We start from the raw sequence: 14,085 nt of genomic DNA on the forward strand, positions 1-14,085 counted from the left end.
CGAATACCACACCTTGTGCCCGCTTGACGTCACGAGACCCGGTATGGTCACTGGTTACCAAGGCGTGACGTTACGCCCTCCTGGAGGAGTGGGTAAGGTCAGTCTTGGTACAGTTTTCACAGACTCCTCCTGTCCACACAGGCACAGTGAGGCAACAAGCTGAGAGAACCTTTTCACTGTGCGTTCTCAGCCCGGGAAGACTGCCCCCACTAACGGGATTATATAGGGTAAGAAACCAACCTGTGGTAGCATATTACTAGGCCGAAACACAGACGTGGGGATTCGGGATCGAGATACAAGACAGCACAAGATTCAATTATATTTAATCGCCTTAAGGGCTCATTAGAACTAACACTATACACACAAATAATATATACAGTGGTCTGAGGTTACAAATACAGATGGCGTGGTACAAACAGGGTTAAGCAGAACCAAAGTTAGTTTACCAGGTATAGAAGTCCTTTGGACTGTGATGAGGTCTTAGCTGTGGTAACATAGGAAGCAGTGATGTCAGCTGGCTGCAGGTCCCTCTAGACACATGGCACGATGCGACCAACTTTTAGAGAAAGACACGCCCCCGCTTGCTGGCACAAGCCTTTTAACCTGTAGCCGGCCCCTCCCCTCCCGGTCTCTGGAAGGGGTCCACTCCCCCTCTTCTGGGCTGGCAGCAAATGACCCACAAAACCCTTTAGGGTTCATAGCACCAAACCAGAAGGTCACAGGGAGATTGTTCTGGGACCAATGGGTCTGCCTGGGTTCTGGCTACCAGTAGAGTCCAAGCATGGTATCATTATTTGGTTTCTGTGGGGAGATATGTATATCTCCGCTCCCTGGCATCCCACCACCAAACTATGACCACAGGCCTGTTCATCGTGGCCACAGGGACCCAAATATGTATCTGGTTTATGCCTGTGATGGATGGGCGATTCATAGTTCCTTATGAACCGCCGGTGCCGTGATGTCTGATAATCTTCATTGAACTGGGGAATGGGCATATTCCTCACACACCCAGTGCACTTTAAAACTGCTGAAGCATAAGATAGAGTGTTGTTGTCTCTGTATTGTTATCTGTATTATTTAGACAGTAGGCAGTGTATTTGTTAGATATTTATCACCAATACCACCAACTAGCAGTAGTGGTTTTATTAAACCAAACAGGCAGTGTATATCTCCAACCCATAAGAGATATCAATGAATGACCTCTAGCGACAGGCTGATATCTAGTAGTTACTAAAATATAATCTTTAATTGTAGTGTAATATACTGAAGCTATTTAGTACCAGGATATCTAATATGTTCTCACCTTCAACGGGAACATTAGCTACTCAACGGAAACCTTGGAGTGTTAAAATGGTTAACACAAGAAGAAGAGCACTAAGTTCCGCTTGAGTGACAATGTTGTTAAGGACACAAAGTATCTTGCTGTCTGTGCAAGGTATAGACCTACATTGACCTCAGAGGGGGTTATCCTGGAAGAGATATTTATGACATCCTCAGGATACTGAAAGAAAATTTAGACTAGCACATCCATAGTCACAGGTGCACATCAAGCTAGCAAGCAGACAGCAAACAAAAACGTAGGGCAGCACACCATTACACATGCAAACAATAGAACTAAGGATTAGGGATTATTCTGGATTAAAGTGGTACAATACCTACTATACATAAAAAATGGAAGATGTTCGCTCACATTTTTGATTAAATGTGTCTGGCCCATCTACCGGCGTCAAGGTGGCTTTTGCAGATCAGTACCTAACACTAGGATAGGTCATTAGACCATTCAATTCAATGGGGCTGAGCTGCAGCACCAAGCGCTGCCACTATAGATGTACGGTGCTATCCTTGAAAAGCTTCCGGGAGCATGCATCGCTTACCAGAACTTAGTTGAGCCGCTCCCTGAAACAGCTAATCGATGGGGGTGCCAGGACTTGAACCCCCACTGATGTTATAATGATGAGATATTATCATTTCCCCTATAAGGAGCTGTATAACTATCATAGATCTTTGTAACATCAAGCAAACAGCAGAGATGTAGAGTTAACCCCTGGGGGTAACACTGGAACTATAATAGAGAAGGGCTGCCTGTCTATAGTGAACTCTGAAGGGATTATATTTAATAATGCCGCCACTCCACCTCAAATTGATCAGCCAACATATATATGTTGGAGATCTCTCTGCCTGACTATTGGCTCCTCACATTACTCCACTGATGTTTAATGTACCAAAAACTGCCTATCTGTAAGGCTCATAAGAGTCCACTGAGGAGCTAGTTAAGCACCCACTGGTCCGCCTAACATTGAGCGTTGCGTTTATAGTGTAATTCCAGATAGGGTGCTGGAACGGCTGCAGTCCATTCATACTGAGGACAGATGCTTAACCAGCACTTAAAAGCAGTGTGTATTCTGCACCCCCCCCCCCTTCCCCGACATGTTTTGCCGTGTGCATGGCTTTATCAGGGGTCAAGGGCCAAGTGCACTCACCAAACCTGTGTTGAAGTGTCCTATGCAGATTCTGGGCAAAACTCCCCAAATTCATTTTCTGGGTCTGGTTTTGGGTCTCAGTGAGTTAAGAGGGTGTGATCTGCAGTCTGAATTAGTATACTGGTCTGGGGTCTTAATTCATTTTGATGTCTGATCTTAATTAATTTAGTGGACTGGTCTGATTTTCACACTAAAATGATACATCTTGACATAAGACCGATGTAAGCAAACCATTATAAAACTAGATGAGTACCCCTGGTATAAAATATTCATTCCCCAGTGGCAATATTCAGTACTAAGTTCCTATCTTGCCTGTCCCCAGCAGCTTCTTGGATTGGGTTTCGACAAAGAAACTAGTCTGAGAACAAGGGATATGTTATTTAGATCAGTGTTTCCCAACCAGTGTGCCTCCAGCTGTTGCAAAACTACAACTCCCAGCATTCCCGCACAGCTAAAGGCTGTCCAGGCATGCTGGGAGTTGTATTTTTGCAACAGCTGGAGGCACACTGGTTGGGAAACACCGATTTAGATGATCGAGTTTTGTATATCACATTGTCGTTAGACTCAAGATAAGTAGAAATGCATTCTCTACAGTAAGGAATTTGGAGTTGGTAAATAAAGCATACTTGCCTGAATCCATAGCGCCCCTCCTTTCCACAAAATGTTACAATGATGACTAGGACACCAGGGACGATGAGGCTTGGATAAAGTTAAGATGTGTATATTGCCATCAGTCTCCTTGACACATGGTGTCAGTTTACTTTTCACCTCTGTAGGAGAGGCTCAGTTTTGTGCACCTGCCCTATTACATGTATGTACAGAGAGGTAATTGCTATACAGCTGACCAAGGGCGTTTGTAGCTAAGGGCTCATGGGCCCTGGTGCAAGAGTTCAGCTTGGGGCCCCTTCCCTCAGTGCTTTGTGGCAAGGGGCAGGGAGGCACATAGGGTTCGTGCTGCCTGATGCAAAAATTGAAAGGGCACCCCCTTCCCTCCAGCCAGAGGTGTAACTTGACCAGCATGCAGTTTCTATAGTACTGGTGTCTTCGTATGCACCTCAAGGTTCTTTGGGACTACTTCTGCACCCCCTATAGCTACGCCCGCCCCTGCAGCTGACTCTGTTACTGCCCCTGGGGTCATGGAGTCATGGATAAGCAGCCACTTGATGCTGCAATATGGAAAATACATAGTAACAGGAAATAAAAGGGAGCAGAAAGCCTGAACAATGTAAAAACAGGGAATACATATAAATACAGTATGATGGCTGATTTTTCCATTTTCACCGGAGTGGTCAATTGACATTCTAAAGACCTGTGTGCATCTAAGATTGTAGCTGCAGTTTGAGGAAGTACCTCCCCTGTTTCATTATTACAATAACCCTATGGCCAAAATAAACCCCTGGCACCCCAGATGTTGTGAAACTACACCTTTCGGCATGCATGCACACTTTCTCGGTTATTCTCAGAACTTCCACAGAAATGAAAAAAGTATGCCGGGAGTTTAGTAGTTGGTCACCCCAGCTGGCGAGTTGGAGGTTGCTGACTTCTGCCCTAAAGTCATGTTCAAAACTAAGGGGGTTTCCTGGTTGACTTTCCCAATTTGAAATACATTTTGGCAGGATGATAGTACGGATGAAGCACTTTTACCTCTTGCGGCACCCTTATTTTCTTGTAGATTATAAGGCTACTTTCACATCTGTGTTTTTGCTGGATCTTATCATCGATCGGCAAAAACGCTTCCGTCATGATGATACAACCGTCTGCATTCGTTCTGAACGGATCCTGTTGTATTATCTCTAAAATAGCCGTCTTGCTCCTCATCCCAGGACGCACTCAAAAACACAGCTTGCAGCGATTTTGTGTGCGTCATGGGAACGCAATGAAACAGAACGGAATTCTGGTGCACTCCGTTACCTTCAGTTTTGTCCCCATTGACAATAAATGGGGACAAAATTGAAGTGTTTTCCCCTGCTATTGAGATCCTATGACGTTAGTTATATATGAAGTCACTGGGCATTGTCTGTAGCAACCACAGAAGTGTTACTGTTATGGATCCACTGATTATGGATCAAGACGGATCAGTGGTAGTGTGGAACCTCTGTGCCATGCCAAGTAATCGGTTTTACGTTAAGCCGGACCCCAAGAGCGTTATTCTGGCGCTTATACAGGGTTGTGGACTTTGTTGCTGTTTAGCGACCAAACAGCTACTTGCTGGGATGGTTCTAGTGTACTTGGCAGCTGCCTCTAGGACTTGAAACACAGGCAGGATCAGAAAACACACAAAACTACAGGCACACTAAGGCCCCTTTCACACGGGTAAGTATTCCGCTCGGGTGCAATGCGTGACGTGAACGCATTGCACCCGCACTGAATCCGGACCTATTCATTTCTATGGGGCTGTGCACATGAGCGATGATTTTCACGCATCATTTGTGCGTTGCGTGAAAATCGCAGCATGCTCTATATTCTGCGTTTTTCACGCAACGCAGGCCCCATAGAAGTGAATGGGGCCGCGTGAAAATCGCAAGCATCCGCAAGCAAGTGCGGATGCGGTGCGATTTTCACACATGGTTGCTAGGTAACGATCGGGCTGGGGACCCGATACGTATTATTTTCCCTTATAACATGGTTAAAAGGGAAAATAATTACATTCTGAATACAGAATGCAAAGTAAAATTGTGATGGAGGGGTTAAAAGTAAAAAAATTAACTCACCGAGTTCACTTGATCGCGTAGTTGCGGATCTCTGTCTTCTTCTGTAATGTTGAGCTGCCGGCTAAGGACCTGTTGTGACGTCACATCACATGGTCCAATCACATGGTCCCTCCCCATGGTGATGAACCATGTGATTGGACCATGTGATGAGAACAATGCTGTCACCACAGGTCTTTTACCAGGTCCTAAAAATAGAACAGAGACCGGCAGCTATGGAGCAGGTAAGTTAACTTTTATTTTTTTTAACCCCTTAATTTACTTTGCATTCTGTATTAAGAATGCTATTATTTTCCCTTATAACCATGTTATAAGGAAAATAATAAAATCTACGCAACACCTAACCCAAACCCGAACTTCAGTGATGAAGTCCAGGTTTGGGTCTGGGTACCAAACATGGCAATTTTTCTCACGCTTGTGCAAAACGCATTAAAACGCTTTGCACTTGTGCGGAAAAATAGCACATTTTACGGCAATGCACCCGCATCTTATCGGGCCCTCACACGCCACGCTTGTGTGAAAGAGGCCTAAGAGTTAGGCCTCATGCACACGACCGTTCAGTTTTTTTGTGGTCCGCAAACCGCAGATCTGCAAAAAACGGAAGCCGGCCCTGTGCCTTCTGCAATTTGTGTAACGTAACGGGCAGCCCATTGTAGACATGCCTATTCTTGTCTGCAAAACGGACAAGAATAGGACACGTTATATTTTTTTGGGCGGGGCCATGGAACGGAGCAACGGATGCGGACAGCGCACAGAGTGCTGTCTGCATCTTTTGCGGCCACATTGAAGAAAAAATGTGGCTTGGATGCAGACCACAACAACGGTCGTGTGCATGAGGCCTAAAACGCAGGTCTCTGGAACATACAGAACATACAGTATAGCTGAGCTCATTAGCTCAAAACAACTGCAGGTGCACACAACTAGAAAGTGGGATTAACCTCTACATGGAACACAGAACACACAGCAAGCAAGAGCAATTAACCCCTTGCTGGACAGAACAGAGAGGAGAGACATATACAAAAATCATGTTCTCAACACAAAGTACGCACAAGATAGAAGCAACAGTGCACTGCCACACTGATCCTTGGCCCTAGGTACACATCACCACAGCCCGCATGGCATACAATGGAACAAATGAACAGAAATCGTAACAGTTACCTATCTGGGAGGAGGGCACTTAAGTGGTGTTTGTCACCCACCTCCTGCCCATTGACTCCGGCATTAGGTGCGCTTATTTGTTAAATAGTCTGTATTCTTGCAGCTGTATTACGGTCATGATCTACTGTCACCCACCATCAGAGGTGATTGCCATTAGCTCCAGATGAGTGCAAATACATAAAAGACTAGACTTTTTTTTTCCATGGTCTAATGATCAACCCATTTAGATGGTGTGTGGCACTAGTCTTGGTATCAGCTGAGCATCCAAACAAGAGGCGTGCTAAGTGCCAAACATTTAAGCTGTATAACACAGCCCGATGTGGTAGACGATTGTCGGGAGGGAAGCTTTCGTTCCTGGCAATTGCCTGCTCGTTAGTGGAGGAGACCACTATTACATTACATTACTATTACATGCAGCGATCTCCTCCACAGCATGGGGAGGAGCGTTCGCTATGCCATCATTCGTCCCCATGCTGCTTAGTGGTTTGTTTATTAATCGGTTATAACCTAATAAACTTTTTTTTTGCTTTTTAATGTTTTATTAGGCTGCTTTCACACTTGCGGCAGTGTGATCCGGCGGGCAGTTCCGTCGTCGGAACTGGCCGCCGGATCCCCCGATCTGCCGCTGACTGAAAGCATTTGTGAGACGGATCCGGATGCGGATCCGTCTCACAAATGCATTGCAAGGACGGATCCGTCTCTCCGCTTGTCATGCGGACCGACGGATCCGTCCTGTACATTTTTTCTCATTTTTACCGATCTGCGCATGGATCCGGCATTCCAGTATTCTGAACGGCGTTCAGGCAAGTCTTCAGTTTTTTTGCCGGAGAGAAAACCGTAGCATGCTGCGGTTTTCTCTTTTGCCTGATCAGTCAAAACGACTGAACTGAAGACATCCTGATGCAAACTGAATGGATTTCTCTCCATTCAGAATGCATGGGGATAAAACTGATCAGTTCTTTTCCGGTATAGAGCACCTGTGACGGAACTCAGTGCCGGAAATGAAAAACGCAAGTGTGAAAGTACCCTTAGGCAGTAATAGTATAATAGATGAAAATGTTTATAGTTTTGGTGTTTATTGTGATTTAATTCCATATGAATGCCCGTGGTTATATAGAAGTGATATTCCTGTGTCCACATGCTTTTGGCTATGTATGTATTGTATTTTACAACACTGCCAACTATATGGGTGGGTGAATGGAGGAGGAGTGATTAACTGATAGGAAAATATGGATTGATCTGGAGTTTTACTTTGTTGTTTTATTGTTTAAGTGCACAAAACTTGAAATGTGCCCCTGCTCCCAAACATATTATTTATTATACGATGATATTTATGACAGTCTACAAATTGGTTTATGTGTTATCTATCAAGTTCAATGAGTTGATTCTAACATGGAAGGCATTGACAATTTAATAGAATGCCATTCTGTTCCTTTTCAAGGTACTAAGACATCGGATGCCTGCTGGTTGGGGATTATATATATTGTTTAAAAATCAACACATAGAGACATTATTCTGCAGCCTGAATGCATTCCTGATTGATGTATTGATATAAAAGAAACTTGTGCTATCTACAATAGCCTGCTATAAAAGAAGTGTTAATCAATAAGCTTTCATATCATGGGTTTTGATGCCAGTTTTAGAACTTTATTCATTTCCTAATACATTTTAAAAATATCTAAATGAAGTGTTGCCAGATTTCCGAGGGCATTTTTGGATGACTTATTGATCCAAAATGTGCATGCCTGTGATACACAACAACTATTATAATAATATGGCAGGAAATATATTCAGGACAAAATTGATAACGCCCAAAATCAACGTGCAAATTTTGAGTTGATTTTTATTGGATGCCTAGGAAACTATTTCATGCTCTCAGTCTAAAAAAATCGGTAAAGTTTGCATAAATTCTGAATTTTAAAGTTGAAACTCAGATTAAGGTTAACTGCTCAATGTTATCCATTGAGTACATGTTCAGTTAACATTCCTTCCAAAATCCTTTTCATGACCTTACAATTTATAGCTTTCCCCTTCAAGGTAATTGTGAAACAAAAAACTATTTGCCCTGAAGCAGAGTGTCCCTATCTGGGGAATAAATACATCTCCGCACACAGCAGGATGCCTTTTTGTGTAGCTCTACTACATCATCTAAATGCATTTTCAACAATTAACAGGGTCAGTGCGTCTGCGGGGGAGCCAGAAAAGTGAGTCAGAGGGAAGTATAGTAGAAGTCTATATGAATGGTGCCTGGGGAACGATCTGCAGCAACCAGTGGGATGATAATGATGCATCAGTCATATGTCGTCAGCTTGAACTTAGGTAAGTTTCCCAAACAGGAACTTGGTTCATTGTTGTTATTTAGTTTATATGTCATCCAAGACTTAAAGGGGTTTATCCCATGACTAATGTAAATAATGAAAATCAGACATCATATAGTACATGATAATCTATTTCTAACAAAGCTAGAACCAGCCCTGTACCTCACATGGATCCACAGATCTCCCCATTCATTGTTCTGCTAGATTGATATCAAGCTGACAGCTCAAGGGGAGTGTCTTTTCCACTGCAGCTAAGGGGGCGTGTCTCAGCTCTCCCTATCACAGCTCAGGAGGCAGTTGAAGGATGAAACTGAGCATGTGCGGCCTTCTCACTGAGCAGGTCAAAGAAATAAGAAAAAACTAACAGCAGGTGGCGCTATACAGATACACTTTATTGAATAACTCAGTGGCTATGCAAAATTTTTAATTACATGCAATTACAAAAGTATTCAGATCCAGGTGCTGGTTTGAAAACTGTAGAATACTTATTGTTTGTCAACCCCTTTAAAGGAGTATTCCAGCTTTTGGCAATGTTTCATATTTGGTCAGTACTGCGCTGTACCTAAAAGACTGGCATCAATGGATAGTGATGAGAGCCATGATGCTAGTAGTACGGCACGTGACTGCTGAGGCCACTAATTGCTGATATGCTGCCGCTTGCAAACTAAAGCTGGGCATACACATTCAGTAGGTGTTGGCAGAACAAACTTTCAGCTATCTCTCCTGTCTCCCTTCTGGCATCACAATATGCATACACGTTCGGCAGAGCTGTCTGTGTATGCTATGGTTAGAGCAGAGAAAGCCGTTGCCAGACACTTCTGGCGGCTGCGTGTCTCACTGGAGAACAAAAGGTTCTAGCAAAAATATTAATTTTGCCCAATCTTTGCCTATCCAATATAATTTGTCGGGGAGAGTCAGGAGCTCCCCACTCATTAGGGTGTTGGCTGAACCTACCATTCTCGGTGGGTTTGGCCGATAGAAGTATAAGGCTGGAGTCAGCATCATGTTTTTTCCGTCAGTTTAACGTATACAAAAATGTATATGTTAAACAAACGCCTCAGACAAATGCCATAAAGTGGTATCTATTCACCATAGACCATAGAGTTCCATTGTAAAAAAAAAAATGTATACGTTACCGGACTCTTGAAAAACGGGATGCGCCATGCTTTTCTTTCCTTTTCCCCCCAACATATACATTAAATGGATGGCAAAAACATGCTGTAAACCCACCCTAATGTGTATGGCCAGCTTAAGACGAGAGGGACTGACGGAGCATCTGTACCAGGCTGTTTGGGAATAAAAAGTTTTGTATTTTTTGCTATTTTAAAGCATTCATTCCTGTTTTTTTTTTTTAAACCAGATAATGTAATTACTGGGCTCTATGTATAAATAACATTAAAAAAACTCTGAAGTGTCCCCTAGTGGTAGCTGCTGCCAAATACAAGATTTTGATTATTGGGGGTCCAAGTGCTGAGACCCCCGCCAATCACTAAAATGAAGAGTTGGAAGCACTCTTTGAGCACTGTCTCTCCTTACTGCTGAAGCCTCATTCACTTTCTCTTTCGTCTTCACTTCCGTCTTTAACAGGAGGACAGACATTGCTCAGTGGGCACTTTTAACTCACCGGTCATATTTATGTAAAGTGCAAATACTCTTTAAATGTGTCAATGAAATATTTCTATGTGAAGAATTGTACTGCTATAACTATATGATGAGAAATCTAGCAGTTCAGAGTTTTAGACCACTTTAGAAAGATGAATGTTGTTTTCTTTACTTTATGGTTAACGAAGGTCAAATATAGTTTGTGAATCAAACACTTGTTTTTGCAATTGATTGGATAAAAGCCGTTGATGGGATAATTTACAACAGCGATCTAAACCCATGTGGGAGCTACAATTTGTAGCTATAATGGTTGTCCAAAAACATTCACAGAAACATAGAGAATTTTTATGGAGTGGGTGGAAAATGACAACTCATGCTCTTGTCTAACTCTAGCAGATGACCTATATAGGGAATGAATAAGATCACAACTGCATTCACTCAGGATGTGTGCCTCAGGTGTTGGTTGTGCAGTTAAAATATCATCATTTATTCCATACATCCTTACAGGGGTTTTACAGGCTTTTATTATTGATGACCTATCCTCAGGCTAGGTCATCAATATCAGATAGGCGAGGGTCCCCCGCCGATCAGCTGCACGCGCCGTCTCTATTCTATCTTCCTGTCCGCTGCTGCTGACTGTGCCTACTGCGCACCGTCTCCTCATACAGTTGATCAGCTGCGGGGTGCCAGGTATCGGACCCCCGCCAATCTGATATTGATGACTTATCCTGAGGATAGGTCATCAATAGTAAAAGCCCAGACAACCCCTTTAAAGGGAACCTGTCACCGGGATTTTGTGTGTAGAGCTGAGGACATGGGTTGCTAGAAGGTGCTAGCACATCCGCAATACCCAGTCCCCATAGCTCTGTGTGCTTTTATTGTGTAAAAAAAACGATTTGATACATATGCAAATGATACATACGCATCCTCAGAATCTCCTCCTTGCTCCCCGACGTCAGAAAGCTAGAGCGCCATAACCTCGCGATGCGCGCACTAGCGCATGCGCAGTTCGTTCCCTGAGGCTAATGCCAGCACAGGGAAGGAACACTATTACGACAATGAACATGCGCTAGCACGCTCATCGCTGGGCTCCTTCACGCTGGACTCATCTCAGGTTAATTTGCATATGTATTAAATCGGTTTTTTTTACACAATAAAAGCACACAGAGCTATGGGGTATTGCGGATGTGCTAGCAGCCATCTAGCAACTCATGTCCTCAGCTCTATACACAAAATCCCAGTGACAGGTTCCCTTTAAGTTACAATTTTCTATAGTTCCTTCTGTCACGCAAGTAAAACAATAAACCACATGGATAGGGGAGTTGGAAGCATTGCTTGTTTTGAGAAAACAATTCATGATATTATTGTGCAGTCACAACACTTGGAAGCACTATGGATGGCCTTGATGACATGCTGTATTACATTACACTCTTCCTGAACCTCCTTTATTGTACAGACTGGTTTGCAGGCTCCTTAAAGCTAACCCTTAAAAATAAACAGAAAATAATGTAGTGTAATTAACTGTAAGTAAATCACCATCACATTCTGAAATGGTCTATAGTATTATGGCACATCTTCAAAGTGTGATTTGCTTATATGTTCAGCCTATGATTACAACTGATCCAGATTTTTGGACCACTGCCAGACAGAAAACCTAGCTCTGGAGCTCTGGAGAATAGCAGAAAGCTTTATATCAATAAATAAAGCAAGTATATGAGTTCAATTGGCTATAAACCACACAGTGACTTTTTGTTCTGTTTCCTACTTGCAATGACCCTTTTAGAGAAATCACTTTATTGATACAATGAGACCTAAAATAATTTGCAGTTCAGCTGCTGATTTATAACCATGTCCTAATGCACGAAGCTTAATGAACACAAAGTGTCTACAATTGACCATCCTTTGTGATAACACCAGACTGGACTGCCTTGACAAAATGACAGGGAATATGTCATTCTTGTTAGCCTTTTTGCATTGAAAGCACTGAACTAATAATAATATTTTTCCTATTCCTAAAAAGGTACAAAATTAGTAAATCACCAGCCATCCCTGCCTTAGAACTGTCACTGTCATCCAGCCTCAGTGCACAACATCAGTATGCCCCCCCAACCATTCACTCAGATTACGCTGAACACATTGATATCGACAACCCTGATATTGGTTATTAGTTTTACTTTAAAGCCCAAGCTATATAAACGTATATAGGGAGAGAAAATGGAAGCGGTCTCAAATAGTGCAGAAAGTGGTTGTCCAGGATTTTTATTCTGATGGCCTACCAGATCGGGAAGGGTCCGGCTCCCTGCACACTCACTGTTCAGCTGTTACCTTGTAGCTCCTGCACCAGTACTACTCACCTCCATCCATTGTATAGTGGACAGAGTTGGTAACTGCAGCGCTGTTCCCACTGAAGCGGGCGGGCCATCAATATCAAAAATCCTGGACAACCCCTTTAACCCGCCTACTGATTATCCTGAACAGTGTTGATGCGGGCAGGAAAGGACAATACTGTTTAGACTGAACACTATTCAGGGCTGTGTGGTTGTAGTACTTGTGTGGGGGTACTTCTAAGTACCATTTCTTAGGCTGTAATTGGCTACAGCCACAATTCTGGTCATATTTTAAATCTGAGATTCTAAGATTTATGTAATACATGGTATGTACCCCAAAATAGTTTCAACTTCCTATAAAAACTACAAGTCATCCTGCAAAATTCAAGGTCTCATACAGCTAAATTCAATAAAATTTTTAAAAGATATGGCCGATGGAACACAGAGAGGGAAAAATGTTACCAGTCTTTAAGGCTAAAATTACTAAAGGGAACCTGCCACACTGAGCCTGGTGTCTGAGCTGCAGGCAGCGTGTTATAGAGCAGGAGGAGCTGAGCAGATTGACATATAGTTTTGTGGGAAAAGATTCAGTAAAACTTGTATTTCATCCACTAAAATTCCTGCTCATTCTGGGCTTTGAAGTCATAGAGGATAGGACCGACTCCTTGACTTCACAGCCCAGAATGATCAGGAATGTAAATGAATGAAATACAGGTTATGTTGACTCTTTCCCCATAAAACTATATACTGTATCAATTTGTTCAGTATAGCATGCTGCGTACAGGTTAATTCGCATTTTCATGGTGACAGGTTCCCTTTAAGTCACCAACTATATTTACTTGCAACATAAATTCAACCTCTAAAATAAAAAAGTGCCATTTTTTCCAATTGTGATGTAGGGAATAGAATCTGGTCAGATGATTGCTGGATGCTACTATTAGGAGACTGCTGGTGCAGTGCAGCCCTAACAGGAGCAATTGTTACTGCAACAGGGCAGATTTCCACTGTACCTTGGGTACTGTGCAGCCCCAGTTATAGTAGAAAAAAATTATATATATTTACCCTCCCCCCATTTATCATTGTAGTAATGCTATTCACGACCTGACGCTGATATATATCAAATTTAGTCAAGGTATATGCAATTCTCTTTAATGACCAGAAGTGTTCACATCACTTGTTATTCCATACAGTATTATACACATCAGGAGTAGAAAAAAAAGTATTAGCCAAATTATTATCCCCGGACGTTTAGGTCTGAATTAGACCTTTATCAGCGGGATCTCATTGGTGGCAAGAGGGAAAGCGCTATCCTGGATATGGAATAACAAGTGATGTGAACACTTCTTTTAGTCATTAAAGATAATTGTATATACCGTACCTTGACTGAAGTGCCGTGGATATTCCTACTCTCAGAATACTTTTCTCTCATGAGCACCCAGACCATATTGGAGTGCAGATCACATACAGTTGCAAGAAAAAGTATGTGAACCCT

General features: G+C 42.8%; 1 protein-coding gene across 2 annotated transcripts in view; it reads left to right on the plus strand.

The window, feature by feature from the left end:
• The window catches only part of PRSS12 (serine protease 12), a 172,704-nt gene that overhangs the window by 25,269 nt on the left and 133,350 nt on the right, over window positions 1-14,085 (plus strand). The window contains exon 2 of one of the 2 annotated variants that reach the window (XM_044301239.1): window positions 8,521-8,665. The exons of the other annotated variant lie outside the window; for it this stretch is intronic. Within the exon in view, the coding sequence (XP_044157174.1) occupies window positions 8,521-8,665 (145 nt within the window). The remainder of the gene's footprint in view (window positions 1-8,520; window positions 8,666-14,085) is intronic. 2 annotated transcript variants of the gene reach the window in all.

Source organism: Bufo gargarizans, chromosome 1 (genome assembly GCF_014858855.1).
Source record: "Bufo gargarizans isolate SCDJY-AF-19 chromosome 1, ASM1485885v1, whole genome shotgun sequence".
NCBI classification, from domain to species: Eukaryota; Metazoa; Chordata; class Amphibia; order Anura; family Bufonidae; genus Bufo; species Bufo gargarizans.